This window comes from Salvelinus fontinalis, chromosome 30 (assembly GCF_029448725.1).
Source record: "Salvelinus fontinalis isolate EN_2023a chromosome 30, ASM2944872v1, whole genome shotgun sequence".
NCBI lineage: Eukaryota > Metazoa > Chordata > Actinopteri > Salmoniformes > Salmonidae > Salvelinus > Salvelinus fontinalis.
Window position 1 is genome coordinate 29,504,007 of NC_074694.1, and position 17,375 is coordinate 29,521,381.

The 17,375-nt window shown below is 42.5% G+C and overlaps 1 protein-coding gene and 1 non-coding gene across 2 annotated transcripts; both read left to right on the plus strand.

Annotated features, from left to right (window-relative positions):
- Nucleotides 1–342: 342 nt before the first annotated feature.
- trnal-aag (transfer RNA leucine (anticodon AAG)) lies at nucleotides 343–424 on the plus strand. Its single transcript has one exon. It is a non-coding gene; the product is annotated as a tRNA-Leu (tRNA).
- A 261-nt stretch (nucleotides 425–685) lies between these two features.
- LOC129828991 (DNA-directed RNA polymerase III subunit RPC5-like) lies at nucleotides 686–16,375 on the plus strand. The gene is made up of 20 exons (XM_055890369.1): nucleotides 686–838; nucleotides 4,303–4,402; nucleotides 4,530–4,580; nucleotides 4,683–4,760; nucleotides 4,886–5,001; nucleotides 5,126–5,208; nucleotides 5,329–5,486; nucleotides 5,570–5,689; nucleotides 5,785–5,870; nucleotides 6,014–6,058; nucleotides 6,147–6,238; nucleotides 6,369–6,489; nucleotides 6,722–6,803; nucleotides 6,961–7,020; nucleotides 7,203–7,360; nucleotides 7,470–7,531; nucleotides 7,623–8,119; nucleotides 9,455–9,532; nucleotides 9,767–9,892; nucleotides 10,392–16,375. The coding sequence occupies exons 2-20, from the start codon at nucleotides 4,364–4,366 to the stop codon at nucleotides 10,446–10,448; spliced, it is 2,109 nt and encodes a 702-aa protein (XP_055746344.1). The 5' UTR covers nucleotides 686–838; nucleotides 4,303–4,363; the 3' UTR covers nucleotides 10,449–16,375.
- The last annotated feature ends 1,000 nt before the right edge of the window (nucleotides 16,376–17,375 follow it).

The window sequence follows — 17,375 nt, forward strand, 5'->3', positions numbered from 1 at the left end:
ATATTGTACCCCCTAGCTCGATTGTCCATTATATATCATCTATATATACTTGTGTTCCCTTATGTACTTTCTGTATTGATTTGTTGTTAATAAAATAAAAAAACATTAAAAAAAATAAAAAAACATTGGTAACAAGTTTATAATGGCAACGAGGCACCTCTGGGGCTTGTGGGACATGGCCAATATACCAAGGCTAAGGGCTGTATCCAGGCACTGTACCACACCCCCTCGGGCCTTACTGCTTAGTTATCAATATTTAGCGGCAATACTGACTGTTTGGAAACAATTAAAGACGACAATATCTGTATATTAACTGTGTTATTTTCCACTCTTATGTTATATGATAGCGTGGCCGAGCGGTCTAAGGCGCTGGATTAAGGCTCCAGTCTCTTCGGGGGCGTGGGTTCGAATCCCACCGCTGTCAATATGTATATTTTTTATCCCGGGTGATGTACTCAGACAGTCCAAGCTATTTTTTATCCCGGGTGATGTACTCAGACAGTCCAAGCGATAACTCGCGAACAGAGCAGACTATAATTATGTATACACTGTATTAACAAAACGTAGCAATGCTACTCAATTTCACACGGTATTATGACATCAAGTACATTATCTTATTTTAAGAGCTTTTGCGACATCTGCAGGCAAGAAAGTTAACGTTTTTATCGCTTTGCATTGTGGGAACACAAATAGCAGCTCCTCCCCACGTGTGGCCATGTCTGTGTGAAGCTCTAGCCAAGCAACATGGCAGCATTCGCAGACAGCTACCGCAACTTTAGCCAGCTCACTTGAAGTGAACGTGAATGACATAAACGGAGGGGAACGGTCAAATGGGCAGGTGAGATTTAGTCCTCAGTTTAATTGATATACCAGTGAAAACTTATTTTAAAACAATCGAGGCCTGGCAAATAACTTTCAATTATTTTGATTGCTCGGTACATTAATAGCTAACGTTACAGATATAACGTTAGCTAGCTAGCCACAATTACTTTGCGGTTTTGGACCGCGTTACTCTTGTTATTTCACGAATTCGTTTTGTTTTAGCGATTCGTTTTGAGTCACTGGGTTTGGTCGAATGACTAGCTCGCTAACACAGATATGCTAGCTCGTTAGCTACTAACGCTAGCCGTCTTAAACAGGTGACTTGTCATGATGTGTCAATGTAAATAAGCTATGTACACTAACGCTAGCAAATTCCACATGCTATTTTACTGCGATAACTACACACGATGATAAAGGTATTTAGCTTACACCTTTAACTTAGCTACATAGCTAGTTGTTGGCTAGTTAGCTATGTTGCTTATGGTGATAATGTGTGTCTGTAGCTAACGTTAGCTAGCTCGATGGTAGTCTAATTAATCAGGCTGTAACACACAAGTAATTGGTAACGTTATATAGTTCGTCTGCAAAATAGGGGAAATGTTCCTTACCAGCCAGAATGTTCAATACAATTACACTTATTCGACCAGTTGCCAGTTGTCTGTGGGTTCAGGAAGGTATTGTTTACCTAATGAAATGTTATTTGTCATATGCGCCAAAACCCAACAGGTGTGTAAACTTGACTGTGAGCTGCTAACTTATTGACCCTTGATCAACAATGCAGAGTTTAAAAGTAATGCATAACAATAACAAGGCTATATACAAGAAGGTACGAGGTAGTTGAGGTAATATGTAGATAGGGGTAAAAGTGACTAGGCAAACAGGATAGATAATAAACAGAGTAGTAGCAGCTTTTGTGGAGAGTGTGAAAGTGGTTGTTGTGTCTGACATTCTCCCTGTAGTCTCATCATCGTCTCAGCAAACTTGATGATGGTGTTGGAGTCATTCATGGTCAAACAGTCGTGGGTGAACATGGAGTACAGGAGGGGACTAAGCACGCACCCCTGAGGGGCCCCAGTGTTGAGGGTCAGCATGGCAGATGTTGTTACCTACCCTCACCACCTGAGGGTGGCCCATCAAAGTCGAGAATCAAGTTGCAGAGGGAGACAATTATTATGGTATATTCTGAATCAGGGGAGAATGGAGAACACACTTTTATATCTACATTTTTTTTTAAATAAATCTCAATCCTCCCCTGATTCAGAATATAAAATGTTCATGGCATGCTTGGTTCAATAGCTATTGACAAAGAAACCCAAATATCCAATAAAAAACAGATTAATGTTCTCGGTACCGAACCAGACTTTTAAACAAGTTAACCTCACTAGGGTATGTGGGACGGTGGCGTCCCACCTCGTCAACATACAGTGAAACTGCAGGGCGCCAAATTCAAAACGACAGAAAGCCCATAATTAAAATTCCACAAACATACAAGTATTTTACACCATTTTAAAGATACACTTGTTGTAAATCCAAGTCACAGAAAAACACAGCCATTTTTCTAGCCAAAGAGAGGAGTCACAAAAAGCAGAAATAGAGATACAATTAATCACTAACCTTTGATGATCTTCATCAGATGACACTCATAGGACTTCATGTTACACAATACATGTATGTTTTGTTCGGTAAAGTTCATATTTATATCCAAAAATCAGAGTTTACATTGGCGCATTATGTTCAGTAGTTCCAAAACATCCGGTGATTTTGCAGAGAGCCACATCAATTTACAGAAATACTCATAATAAACATTGCTAAAAGATACAACTGTTATGCATGGAAGTTTAGATCCACTTCTCCTTATGCAACCACTGTGTCAGATTTCAAAAAAACTTTACGGAAAAAGCACACCATGCAATAATCTGAGTACGGCGCTCAGAGACAAACAACCAAAACAGATATCCGCCATATTGTGTAGTCAACAGAAGTCATAAATGACATTATAAATATTCACTTACCTTTGATGATCTTCATCAGAATGCACTCCCAGGAATCCCAGTTCCACAATAAATGTTTGATTTGTTCGATAAAGTCCATCATTTATGTCCAAATACCTCCTTAGTTAAAGTAGCTACAAATATTCAAATGTAAACTTGTTTTTTTTCTTGAATCGTACTCCAACAATTTTTTGATACTTAAACTCCATGACACTCCCTCCATTGTCACTATTAACTTATGGCTGGGATGATACCAGTATCGCGATCCTCATTAGTATCTTGGCAAGGAAACAAAACATGAAGCGGATTTAACTTCTTTAGGAAAACAGCCCTAATGTTAGAAACAAACAATTTTGTTATCCAGAGTCAGATGTAGTTATATGTAGTTAAGCTATAGCACACAAGATATTACATACAGCAGGTTTTTAAAGGACCAAAGAGTGTGCTTTGGTCCTTTAAACCACTAGTTCTTTCCTTCCCCCTCTGGGTGACAGGGGGTCTGATTGAAGTTATTCATTGCAAACCTGATCTGACATATTTGGATTCTTGTAGTCAGTCGTGACATTGTTTTATATTTGCGAGTTCCAGTACTAGCTGTATATACGGGAGACGTAGGTCTATATTCTGAAGACGCAGGTTTGATTTTAGCGCCATTCTTCTGCGTCATAATTCACAAGACTTCTCTCCAACTTCGCCACGGTCTCCACCTGGCTAGCTAAGCTTATGCGCAGAAACACGTAATTAGGTCTAACGGTTGTCTCGTGCCGAACTGTTCATGTGCAGGCCTTGAAAGGCACTCTGTCGATTTTAGAAAATGTTTGACAAAGGAAAACATGTCACTTTCACAAGATGTTGAGCTACTTAAGACATTGGCTCAAATTTACGTCGTGCCTTTAGATTTTGAGAATTAACAACTAAGGACGAAATGTTATTTTCTCAAACTCGTCTGGTCTGTCGAATCTGCTTCACGAAAGGTTCCCGGAAGTATCGCAATGTTGGGCCTCTGGGTTTAGCAATTCTGTGGCATCTCTAGCTAGCTTTCCATCCAATTGGTGACAGATTTTCATGTGAATATTTAATCATCTGCATTAAAACAATATGCACATTTTCCCAACAGAGATGTTTCCATCAAGTTGACAAAAGGCTGCGTGTGATGAGTGCACATAAAAATATCTTTGGGAGTTAAATTCCCACGTACCAAATAAAAAAAGTTTTTTTTTTAATCGCATTATCAACTCTACTGATGGTTTTCTCAAAGAAACATTGTGTTGTATAGCAAGTGTGCCCACTCTGGTATTGGCACGTGCGCTCTACACTGTATCTGCACGTATAGTCTACATGATGAGATTATTATGGGAAAAAGAGCGAGATTCTTTTTGTCAAGCGGAAGCCGAGCGTTGATCATGTAACCAGAATAAGACCCTTGATATTTATTGGAAAGTAGCCTCTGTTAGAGTGTCTCAGTCACTCAGCATTTCTTTCATCCTAGGTTGGGTCCCCAGAGGTCTGCTGCTGCTCATTGACGTCTCCCCCAGACCTCTCCCCTCACTATGGCCAGTGAGGAGGACGATGACCCCATCATACAAGAGGTGAGTGACTAGGTTCCCCATTTTCCAGTATGTTTCTGCCCAAGCCTAGATTTGATCTTCTTGGCAAGGCCATGATGAGTGATGAAAAGAATATGAACCCAAGCTTTCTCTCTTTCTGTGTCTTTAGATTGATGTATACCTAGCTAAAAGCCTTGCGGACAAGCTATATCTGTTCCAGGTAAACCTACATCTATTCGGCATCAAGCTGTGTCGATTTGATATGTTTGTGGTAAAAAATAATTTGTTACTCTTTATCTTGATTTTTTTTCTCCTTTTATAGTATCCAGTACGCCCTTCCTCTATGACCTATGATGATGTCACTCATCTATCTGCCAAGATCAAGCCCAAGCAGCAGAAGGTGTGACAGGGCTCCCTTGTTAAAGATTTCCATCTCCCATTGATACCTAAATGACAACTTATGATTTATCTTCCTCAGCCTGTTAATTATAAAACATTCTCGGCTTACAATTTGTCTCTCTGTAGGTGGAGTTGGAGATGGCCATTAACACTCTGAGTCCTAACTACTGTCGAAGTAAAGGAGAGCAGATTGCCCTCAATGTGGACGGAACCACCTCAGAGGACTCCAACACCTACTCTGTGTGAGTGCAATACTTAGTGCACGTTGTGCTGGTTCGCTTCTTAGTACTCTGTTAGTCCTTACGTCTCAGTTGTGTATGTGGCATGCTGCGAATTGACACTGATCATTGATCAATCTCCTTGCAGGAAGATGATGGACAAACAGACGTTCACATCCATCCAGTCCACAACCAACACCTCCAGATACGCTGCTGCTGTCTTCAGGAAAGGTAGCTGTGTTTCTCTACATTCATATCCAATCGGCCCTGATCAGCACTGTCATTGCTCCTGCTTGTGTTTATGTTAGTGTCAATATCTAAATGTTTGTCATTGACTTGTGTTGTCACCAGGGGAGCTCCACATCACGCCGCTGCAGGGTATCCTCCAGATGCGACCCAGCTTCTCCTATCTGGATAAGGCTGACGGCAAACACAGAGAGAGGGAGGCCGCTAACGAAGGGGGAGACTCTTCTCAGGATGAGGTGGAGGAAGACGTCAAGGCCGTCACTGTAAGGAAACACACAGTTACAATCACAGTTCTCACACAATGATCCTCTTAAAACAATTGTTGAGCTCCGTTTCTTCGCTCTAGGTGAGGTTTTCCCGTCCTGAGTCGGACCAGGCTCGTCAGCGGCGTATCCAGTCGTATGACTTCCTTCAGAAGAAACAGGCAGAAGAGCCCTGGGTCTACCTGCATTACCACGGCCTCAACGTAATGAGGCGTTCTCATGCACTCTTTTCTGGCCTCTGTTAATCCAAGTCACTGCCAATACCAATTCAACACCTGCTTTATGTGTGTGTGTTTAGGATGGCCGGTCAGACCACGAGAGGCAATACCTGTACTGTCAGGCCATGGGAGGCTCTGAGAACACAGAACTGGTAAAAACACCAAAGTGAGTACTAACCTGTAGTGTCCCTATTTAAGTGTCTGCTTTTGCTTTATTTTTGTGCTGTTTTTTGACTGTCGGGCTGCTTTTGTGTGACCTCCCTTATGTCTCTTTCCTCCCACTCCCTTTATTCATCTCTCTTCTCTCAGGGAGTACCTGGCAATGCTCATGCCCCCTATCACAGAGGAGAAGATGTAAGTAACACTTACATGAAGTGTGTAATGTACTACTTATTCCATGTAAAATTTCAGGTATGAAACCGATGTCCTGTGTGTGTGTCAGTGTGAGGCCCGTAGGTCCCAGTAATGTGCTGTCCATGGCTCAGCTCCGGACCCTGCCGCTAGGTGACCAGGTCAAAACCCTGTTGAAGAATGGTACGCTCACTAACTGCTAACCTTGTTACTTTCAATCCAATAAATTGTTATTGTCCCCAACGGAAATTGAAATATTTGTACATGCTTTTCTCCATCTTATTCTTTCCATCATTTCTCTCTTCCCCTCTAGTCAAAGTGATACCGTTTGCCAACCTGATGGGTTTGTTGACCCCTGGGACAGACTCCACTGCAGTGCTGCGCTGCATCCAGCAGGTGGCGCTACTGGTGCAGGGCAACTGGGTGGTCAAGAGGTGAGACCAGCAGAGCAGGACTGTGGAGGCACTAGGCCCTAGGGACCAGGTTCACATCAAAATTAAATCGATCCAAAATGTAGTTCTAATTCGGGTTTAGTTTTTCAATAACTAAATATGTGATTTCATGAACAGAGATAATGCTTGAATACTAAAAATATAGTTATATTGTCCCAGAAATATTTCAGGTCATGTTCCTGAAACCAATTGAACAGTTTTTTTCTTCCCTCAGTGATGTGCTGTATCCTAAGAACAGCTGTAGTCCCCACAGTGGTGTGCCTGCTGAAGTGCTGTGTCGAGGAAGAGACTTTGTGGTGAGTTACACTGTATATATCCCTACCATATCTCATAGCATATCTTCCTGCACAGGTCCACAGTAAAATGTACCACACGTTCAAATTTCAAGAGAATTCATGGTGAAAGAAAAAAAAACAGTTTTGAATCCTGTTAATTACCGGTTTCTCTTTTCAGATGTGGAGATTCACTCAGGAGCGCTCAGTGATGAGGAAGGAGATCACAGCCATCATCAAGGTAATCAGCTGTTTAAACAGTTGATACTACTAGTGATACATAGACCTTTAGTCTCTCACCTGGCCAAAGATGATATACCCAATTAAAGTACAACTTTATTTAAAGTACATGGTGTAACACACTCACTAACAGTTATCCCTAGAGGGTGTTACTAAATCTATGTCCACACCTATTATTTTCAGCTCCCGCCGGAGGATGTGAAGGACTTCCTGGAACACATGGCGGTGCCTCGTATAAACCGTGGCTGGGAGTTCATGTTGCCAAGCGACAGTGACTTCATCAAAAAGCACCCTGACGTGGCCCAGCGGCAGCACATGCTGTGGATGGGGATACAGAGCAAGTAAGAGACGATATACGCGAACACACACTATCACTCACTGTTTCTCTTGGTATGGTAATGTGGAAAGAGACTGGGTTGATTTAATTGTTTGTGGTGGTTTTGTTTGCAGATTGGAGAAGGTCTTCAACTTCTCTAAGGAGGACGTGGTATCCAAAAAGCACCCACAAACAGGTGTGTAATGATTGTGTGCTCATAGGAAAGTCCTTCTGGCATAAGGTATTTATGTGTCTCTAGCTGAAAACTGTGTGCCTCTCTGTTACAGAAGCTATGCACGTGAGTGGCGAGCAGCGTCTGAAGGCAGCCCATGAGCGTGCACGACAGAACCAGCCCTCTCTTCAGAAGGACCTGAGCGCTCGTCGACAGGGAAAGGGTGGAGCTGGACCGAGCGGTGGAACCGGGGTCAGAGTCAAAGAGGAACCTGTCAGCGACGGTGAAGACGAACCTATGGACACATCCTCTTCCTCCTCCGCTCTCCCTAACGGGTTGGTAAATGGTTACCCATCCGCCGCCACTTCCGCTGCCTTGAATCCTCATAATGGGCACGGCGGGACTCACACGCACTCACCGTCCCCTGAGCTGAGGGACTTTGTGTGGAACATGTTCAGGAAGCAGCATGTGCTGACGCTGAGCGAAGTCAAGAGGCTGTTCAACCTCCACCTGGCCTCCCTGCCTCCCGGAGACAGCCTGTTCCACTCCATCTCAGACCGCCTGCTACAGGATACTATACTGATGAGCCACTGCAAACAGATACTGGTGCCTGTGAGTATTAGAGCCCTAACCCTGCTACAGGATTACTATCCGATGAGGTTTAAGATTGTGAAAAGGACATGGGGATGGGGTTAGTTCCACTGGAAAGCGTAAACTGACAACCCACTGTGGTACTGGATGATTTCAGTTAGACAGGCCTGTTCTTCCACCCGATGAGTAAGCCTGGATATCCAAAGAAACATCCTCTCCCTGAACTAAAGACATCGGCGTTAGGTTCCCAGCCAGATGAAACTTAGCCTGCCTGGGCTCTCTGCTACTCCTGAATGGTGGTCTCTTGCTTGCCTCAGGAGTGCGGCTATCACCTTTCCTAAACAGAATAACAAACTAACGGTGGTTTTGGTATGTGACCTATCCCTGTAGCAGCACACCAGCTTTGCTCCTGAGGGTAGTAGGTAGAGAGCAGTGATGCACTGGAGGGTTGGCCTTCTCAGGTTCAGCTCTGAATAGAGCCTGATGACTGTGGGATTGTAGAATCTAGCTGTTCAATTGAACTACAACCCACCAGCCTGCACTGTACCTTAGGCGAAGCCTACATTTCCCTGTGAGGTGTGGCTCTTCAAACGTTGCTCTCATTGTTATGTCTTAATTCCATAGGACACATCAGAGGAACAGTTGAATGAACATTGTTAGCATTAATACCAAGACATGCCTATTGTATGGATAAGGAGCTCATCTTCTCCCTCGTACCAGATCCCCTTTCAACCTGGCTTAGGTTCTTATCCTCCTCTCTCTCCTCAGGAGGTGGTAGGATTTTAGGCCCTGGAGGGGTGGAGGAAACCAGCCCACTGTTAAATAGCTTCTGTTATTGGCTGAGAGGACAAAGCCTATTACTGGTTAGAAATTGGCCATAATCACAGATCTAGGATCAGATTAACCGTAAACATTAGGCAGACGGAAGGTAAAACTTTTAGATCACCCTCTAGGGCAACTTCATCCTATCCCAGCAGGGTTTAATGCTTACTGGGAGTGGAGAGGGTTGATTTAGTGATTGGTTTATTTGTTTTGGTCATTTAGCAGTTGCTCTTATCAAGCAGTTGCTCTTAGTCATTTTATGAACACAGCACGCCTGTCTGTAGATGTGCATTGCCTCAGTGTTTTGTTGGGATTGGGAATAATACAAGTGTTGTAAAAAATGTCTCTTCTGTCTGTAAATCCAAGTGCAATGAGATTGTGTGGGTCACTTCAGCGGTTTCTTTCCTGTCCCCTTAGTTTCTTCAGTTGTCTTTCTCTTCTCTTCACTCCATTTCATTGGTTCTATCTATTTTATCCTCTCCTCTTTCTTGTCATTTCAATAGTTGTTTCCTTCCTCTCTTTTCTTCCCTGTAGTTTCCAGCCCAGAGCACAGCAGCTGCTGATGAGCAGAAGGTGTTTGCTGTGTGGGAGACAGGAGAGACCTTCGACAAGGTAACAACGACAGGGGCAAGGGTGGGGTTCTTTATATCAAGTCTGTACAAATGTTTTTTTCCCTGTTTGTTTCCTACTGAATCACTCGGAGTATGTGTATGTCCTGTATTATGGTTTTGAAGTCATTGAGAAATACATGGATCATGTCTTAAGCCGTTTGCCTTCTCTAACTTGAGATCAGGATGTGTTTATGGAGTCTACATTTAAGATCTTGTTGTATGTCCTGCCCCTCAGCATCGTCAGGTCCTGTATGAGATCTTCATGAAGAACTACCGCGTGAGGAGGAACGTGATCCAGACCAGGCTGACGCAGGAGATGGGAGACCAGGTTACCAAGGCCGATGTGGACCGCCTGCTTAAGGTACGACTGGTCTCAGAACATAGTTATAGAACAGACTGTTGAACAGCGTCTCAAACTGGCTTTAGAAACAGGCTCTAGAATGGGCTGTTAGAACCAACTTTATAATAGGCTCTGGAACCAGCTTTAGCATGGGTTCTAGAACCAACTTTATAATAGGCTCTGGAACCAACTTTATAATAGGCTCTGGAACCAGCTTTAGAATGGGTTCTAGAACCAACTTTATAATAGGCTCTGGAACCAGCTTTAGAATGGGTTCTGGAACCAACTTTATAATAGGCTCTGGAACCAGCTTTAGAATGGGTTCTAGAACCAACTTTATATAATAGGCTCTGGAACCAGCTTTAGAATGGGTTCTGGGAACCAACTTATAATAGAGTTGCCATTGAGTAACTGAGTGGGTACAGAGTTGACACAGTTCTGAAGGGGTTCCTAGAGCTTTGCAAATGTCTCAAGAACCAGCTGTGTTTCTAACCTATGTTCTCTGGTCCTTTCTTATTAGGAGTGCTGTGTGAGCTTTGGAGGGATGTGGTACCTAAAGGGTACCCTACAGTCCTGACAACGTTGAGGACACGCCCCTGTGGCCACCATCAACCAACCAAACCCACTCCCCCAGAGCCTAGTGGGAGGGCTCTGTACGGGAAGGCGGGACAGCCAGACACACAAACCAATTGTAGCCCTCCTGCCCCCAGCTCTCCGGACTGGGATTGGAGGACTGAGATGTCCGTCATCTGCTCCGGTCAGAACATGACACTTGTTGTTAATGCAGCTAAAGAAGTCACTTCTAAGCTCGGCCCAAACGGAGCCGATCTGTTGGACAGAAGACCTTCCATATTCACGCTAAGGGCTGGAGCAGGAGCAGAAGAGATGTATATGACCGAGACAATACTGAAAAAATTGGAGGTGATGTACTATGTCATTATTTCCCAATCTGTTTCTCTAGTACCCCCAGAACTGCACATTTTTGCTCTAGCCCAGAACCGGTACACTTGATCCAACTAATGTAGGTGGGCTGGTTCAGGGTCTGAGCACAAATGTGCAGTCCTGGAGGTACTCGAGGAATGGATCGGGGAATACTGTACAGTCGTGGCCAAAGTTTTGAGAATGACACACCCATTAATTTTCACAAAGTCTGCTGCCTCAGTGTGTATCATGGCAATTTGCATATATTCCAGAATGTTATGAAGAGTGATCAGATGAATTGCAATTAATTGCAAAGTCCCTCTTTGCCATGCAAATGAACTGAATCCCCCAAAAACATTTCCACTGCATTTCAGCCCTGCCACAAAAGGACCAGCTGACATCATGTCAGTGATTCTCTCGTTAACACAGGTGTGAGTGTTGACGAGGACAAGGCTGGAGATCACTCTGTCATGCTGATTGAGTTTGAATAACAGACTGGAAGCTTCAAAAGGAGGGTGGTGCTTGGAATCATTGTTCTTCCTCTGTCAACCATGGTTACCTGCAAGGAAACACGTGCCGTCATCATTGCTTTGCACAAAAAGGGCTTCACAGGCAAGGATATTGCTGCCAGTAAGATTGTTCCTAAATCAACCATTTATCGGATCATCAAGAACTTCAAGGAGAGCGGTTCAATTGTTGTGAAGAAGGCTTCAGGGCGCCCAAGAAAGTCCAGCAAGCGCCAGGACCATCTCATAAAGTTGATTCCGCTGTGGGGCACCACCAGTACAGAGCTTGCTCAGGAATGGCAGCAGGCAGGTGTAAGTGCATCTGCACGCACAGTGAGGCAAAGACTTTTGGATGAAGTGCAGCAAAGAAGCCACTTCTCTCCAGGAAAAACATCAGGGACAGACTGATATTCTGCAAAAGGTACAGGGATTAGACTGCTGAGGACTGGGGTAAAGACATTTTCTCTGATGAAAAATGACTTTGCGATTGTTTGGGGAATCCCCTTTCCAATTGTTTGGGGAATCCGGAAAAAAAGCTTGTCCTGAGAAGAAAAGGTGAGCTCTACCATCAGTCTTGTGACATGCCAACAGTAAAGCATCCTGAGGCCATTCATGTGTGGGGTTGCTTCTCAGCCAAGAGAGTGGGCTCTCTCACAATTTTGCCTAAGAACACAGCCATGAATAAAGAATGGTACCAATATATCCTCCGAGAGCAACTTCTCCCAACCATCCAGGAACAGTTTGGTGATGAACAATGTCTTTTCCAGCATGATGGAGCACCTTGCCATAATACAGAAGTGATAACTAAGTGGCTCGAGGAACAAAATATCGATATTTTGGGTCCATGGCCAGGGAATTCCCCAGACCTTAATCCCATTGAGAACTTGTGGTCAATCCTCAAGAGGCGGGTGGACAAACAAAACCCACAAATTCTGACAAACTCCAAGCATTGACTATGCAAGAATGGGCTGCCATCAGTCAGGATGTGGCCCAGAAGTTAATTGACAGCATGCCAGGGCGGATTGCAGAGGTCTTGAAAAAGGGTCAACACTGCAAATATTGACTCTTTGCATCAACTTCATGTAATTGTCAATAAAAGCCTTAGACACTTATGAAATGCCTGTAATTATACTTCAGTATTCCATAGTAACATCTGACAAAAATATCTAAAGACACTGAAGCAGCAAACTTTGTGGAAATTAATATTTGTGTCATTCTCAAAACTTTTGGTCATGACTGTACTATGCCATTGAGAATTAGACTATTTTGATAGTGATCCTTAATTATTTTGTTTTTGAATTAAGCAAATCAAATTGTATTTGTCACATGCTTCAAATACAACATGTGTAGACCTTACAGTGAAATGCTTACTTACAAGCCCTTAACCAACAATGCAGTTAAGAAAATTATCCAAAAAATTTAAATAAGAAATTAAATAGAAGTATTTTACTAGACTGAGGGTGGTGTCCACTAAGGAAGCAAGTGAGTGCAGTTCATAGTCCAATTTGTTTTTTATTTTTTTCTCCACAATTTCGATCTTGTCTCATCGCTGCAACTCTCCAGCCGGCTTGGGAGGTGAAGGTCGAGTCATGTGTCCTCCGAAACATGACCTGCCAAACTGCGCTGCTTAACACCCGCCCGCTTGAACCCGGGTCTGTAGTGACACCTCAAGCACTGCGATACAGTGCCTTGTACCGCTGCGTCACTCGGGAGGCCAGGTCCAATGATTTTAACCTGATAGTGGCCTCTAAAAAAAATATGTATATTTAAAAATCCATTTTACTAATCGCCTCCCCCGGAGTTTAAGGCCGTAACCAGGGTAGCACATTGCCAGGCTTGAGTTTTAAAATTCTCGTTATTCTTTTCTTGACTTTTAATTCAGGGAGAGTGGAGGAATTATAACTTTGGTTAGATATTCACTCCCCCGTCAATGATACAGAGGACAGCCCAGCATCGTGTTGAGGGTTATAGATCGGTTGGCTAACATGATGCGCGCATCGATGTGGCTGGAAGGCGTGAGTTGTTATGATTCTGAACGGTCAGATAGCTAGCAACAATGACAAGTTGCCATGTGGGTGGCTCGTTTCAGCTTGTAACTTGTTAACCCTTTGACGCATACAGTCACTTATTTGTGATCAATGTTGAGTGGTCCCTGCAGCGTACAATCTCAAATACGTGATTGGAACAGTAGCAACATAACGTATGATGCAACAAACGCGTTGTCTGAACAGCATCTAAATATTATTTTGTACTGATGGAAAGTAAAGGTCTTAAACTTTATTCCTCCATTTTACAATAAAATATCAAAGATAAGAACTTCATCATCCAAGCATCACACGGAACACATCCACAGCTCAAACTCATTCAATAAACCAGTCTAAGTTGCGCTGACAAAAAAACAAAACACAAGTTGGCAACCTAACAGCTAGACTAGTTTACAATATACCACATCTCTGGTGGGCACAAAAGACTAATGTAATGTTTAGAAAATAAATGCGTGTCAGCTAAGCTAACAGCAGCTACATTCTTTATGATGGCAGCCATGTTTCTTTACGTTTTGCGAGAACTCCCTAATCCCAGACTTCACTATAATGCCGCATTCAAAGCTGGGAAATTGGAAATCTCCGACTTCAGTGTATTGAAAACCACTGGGAACTCTGAAAATAATGAGCTCCGACTAGTGAAAAATAGATTTGAACATCGTACAACTCGGGGCCTCTTTCTAAAGCTCTGACTTTCCGATGTGAAGATCACTTGTGTCATGATTTTACCTTGTATTTTTCCGAGTTCCAAGTAGTTTTGAACACAGCATAAGACGCAAATAAACAAAGTCAAAGATGGTTGCACCCATTGCCCAGAAAATATCATGTTTTCACTAACAGGGCTGACAGATTTGGTTGAAACCATTTTAGTGGAGTTTGAGGGGCATTCATTTAATTTGTGGGGGGGTTTCAGTGCACGGGGGAAGGTATCGTGGGGGGATATGATGGACGAAATAATACTATGAAGGGGGATTTATCAATAAATTGGCGGACAAACACAGAAGTTTATAAACTATAAATATACTGTGTACTTAGTAATACTTGAAGTTTATATAAATGTAACCAAGTTTTGGAAGGAGAATGATAACTGATCCACCCACAACATTCATCCCCTTAGATGGCACCAAAGCTTAATCCTGTCTAGCTCCATAGTTTACGAAAACCCATTATATCTACAACCTCGCTTCACTCATGCCACGTTCTCTGCATACAATATAGCTGATTAGACGCACGCACCATTCAATCTGATTGCCTGCACAAACTACCTCACTTTGTTGCTTACATGACTTTGTCCACCACCCTGTTCTCATTATCCTCCGCCTCGACCAGGCTAAAACCTATCCAAGCCATAATACTCACCGCATTTGAGAAATATCTTCCTCGCTTGGTGACGAGGCAGGCATCTGTAGGCTACATGTGGTGATAATACGTTGACATGGTGATGAAATGTAGCCACCACTATAGCCTAGTTTTTCCAGGGGAGAATAAATTTGTCATTTTTAAAAATGAAGAAAAAGTATTTAGGATGCCAGCCTTTCCCGGCCTTAGACATGGTCGCCATATGTACTATATATGCTCATACCACTCTCTCACTTGTTGTATGCCACTATTGTATCAAATACACCGGATTTAGTGCCTCAGGTTTCCCGCCCTATCTCACACGCAGCCCCGCAGACAGGCTAATACCAAAGCCTAAAGTGCTAAAAACTCACTCTGTAAGGGCTGTTTATTCATATTTAGAACTTGCGTGTCCAAAGGTTAATGTCATGTTTTGACTGATGTCATTTCTATGCTATTATGGCAAAAATTCACAAGCTCGCTAACCAACAACTCTAATGATGTATTTAAGGAGACAAGTGATCATTGTGCTAATGTATTTGTTTTCAATTAACATTTGGAGAATATAATTGACATGTCAACAGTCTAAGGCGTTAACCCCCCATCTATTTTTCCCCATAGTTGCGCACGCGTTGGCTTTGTTTCTAAACAATTAGTCTAGAAAACATTGTTGTACAGCGATCAATTAATAGTTGGATCAACATGAGTAGATAGACACATTAAACTACTGTTGTGAGTAAATTAAAAGAGAGGAGTGTGCCGAGGACTGAGGTGAATTATAATACAGGAGTGAATTGGTGTTGAAGTTATCGCAATAATTTACAACCAAATACTGTCTGAATAAAACGTAATTTTTTTTATTGAACCTTTTATTTAACTAGGCAAGTCAGTTAAGAACAAATTCTTATTTACAATGACAGCCTACCACGGCCAAACCCCTCCGACGCTGGGCCAATTGTGCACCGCCCTATAGGACTCCCAATCACAGCCGGATGTGACGCAGCCTGGTAGCAAATCCTTTAAACTGTTAACCCAAAGTTGTACCACGAGTGGAGGTGAATGTTACTTTGAAAGAAACTTAAACAAATTTATTTTATATTCGATACAGACATATTTCAAAACTGCACAGTTATGTACTTGGTAGTGGATCCTCATGGAAAATGTGAATAAAAACAATTGAATGTTGAGATTGGTTTGCTATTATTTAACGGTTAGAGTATTTAGAAGAAAAGAGGATTGGCGATGTCTGGGAGATGAGTGGATTTAATTGTTGGCGCATTCAAAGGAAGCCAACAGAGTACATGTTAAAATATCTGCCAGCATTGTTTGGACCTGGTATGATTTGGTTAAGATATGCTTACTGCTGTGTGTCGCCCCTTGCTCCCATCTTAGGTCTCTATAAAAGTGCCTCCGCAGACATTCAGGACAAACTAAGTAATCACTGATATTAATATAAAAGAGGTCAAATTAGAATGTTTTTCTGACTATAGCTATTTTCAACATCAACAAAAGAATCTATCTGGCATTTCATGAAGACTTGCACAATCAGTGCAACCGTCTGAAGCATTCCACAACTTTCTGTCCATGCAATATTCAGGTTTTTCAGGTTAATTAATTTGATCAATGATCTCAATAGGCTATTGGTTATTTTTCTGTTGGTATGTTCTTTTGCTCAATAAAAATTGCAATAATGGAAAGCCTATTGTCTGATTTTCATCTCCTTCAGATAAGCTGTCACACAGGAGTGGATTGCCTGATATGTCAGTATTACATGTCAAATCAAATTGTATTTGTCACATACACATGGTTAGCAGATGTTAATGCGAGTGTAGCGAAATGCTTGTGCTTCTAGTTCCGACAATGCAGTAATAACCAACGGGTAATCTAACCTAACAATTCCACAACTACTACCTTATACACACAAGTGTAAAGGGATAAAGAATATGTACATAAAGATATATGAATGACTGATGGTACAGAACGGCATAGGCAAGATGCAGTAGATGGTATCGAGTACAGTTTATACATATGAGATGAGTAATGCAGGGTATGTAAACATAAGTGCATAGTTTAAAGTGGCTAGTGATACATGTATTACATAAAAATGGCAAGATGCAGTAGATGATATAGAGTACAGTATATACATTATATTAAGTGGCATTTTAAAAGTGGCTAGTGATACATTTTTGATCAATTCCATTATTAAAGTGAGCTGGAGTTGAGTCAGTATGTTGGCAGCAGTCACTTGATGTTAGTGGTGGCTGTTTAACAGTCTGATGGCCTTGAGACAGAAGCTGTTTTTCAGTCTCTCGGTCCCTGCTGTGATGCACCTGTACTGACCTCGCCTTCTGGATGATAGCGGGGTGAACAAGCAGTGGCTCGGGTGGTTGTTGTCCATGGTGATCTTTATGGCCTTCCTGTGACATCGGGTGGTGTAGGTGTCACACACAGGAGTGGATTATCTGATATGTCAGTATTACCAGCCCGTTGATGTACAGGTCTTGATGTGATTTAATGAGAAACAGCAGAGACACAAACGACATCAGAGGGAAACAGGATCTTTTAGTGGTGATAAATGATTCACTGAATTGTAATGGAGAGAACACAGCCCCTTTCATCCATCATTCAGTCTACTCTGTGGCCAGTTCCATTTTTAAACATGTATAATTAAAGACCTTTGAGTTGAATGACTCAGAT

Excerpts from the sequence above, each read along its gene's own strand:
- LOC129828991 (XM_055890369.1), top strand. The coding sequence starts at position 4,364 with ATGGCCAGTGAGGAGGACGATGACCCCATCATACAAGAG. Across the intron at positions 5,002-5,125 it reads GACTCCAACACCTACTCTGT|GAAGATGATGGACAAACAGA; the intron begins GTGAGTGCAATA and ends ATCTCCTTGCAG. Across the intron at positions 8,120-9,454 it reads GCAAACAGATACTGGTGCCT|TTTCCAGCCCAGAGCACAGC; the intron begins GTGAGTATTAGA and ends TCTTCCCTGTAG.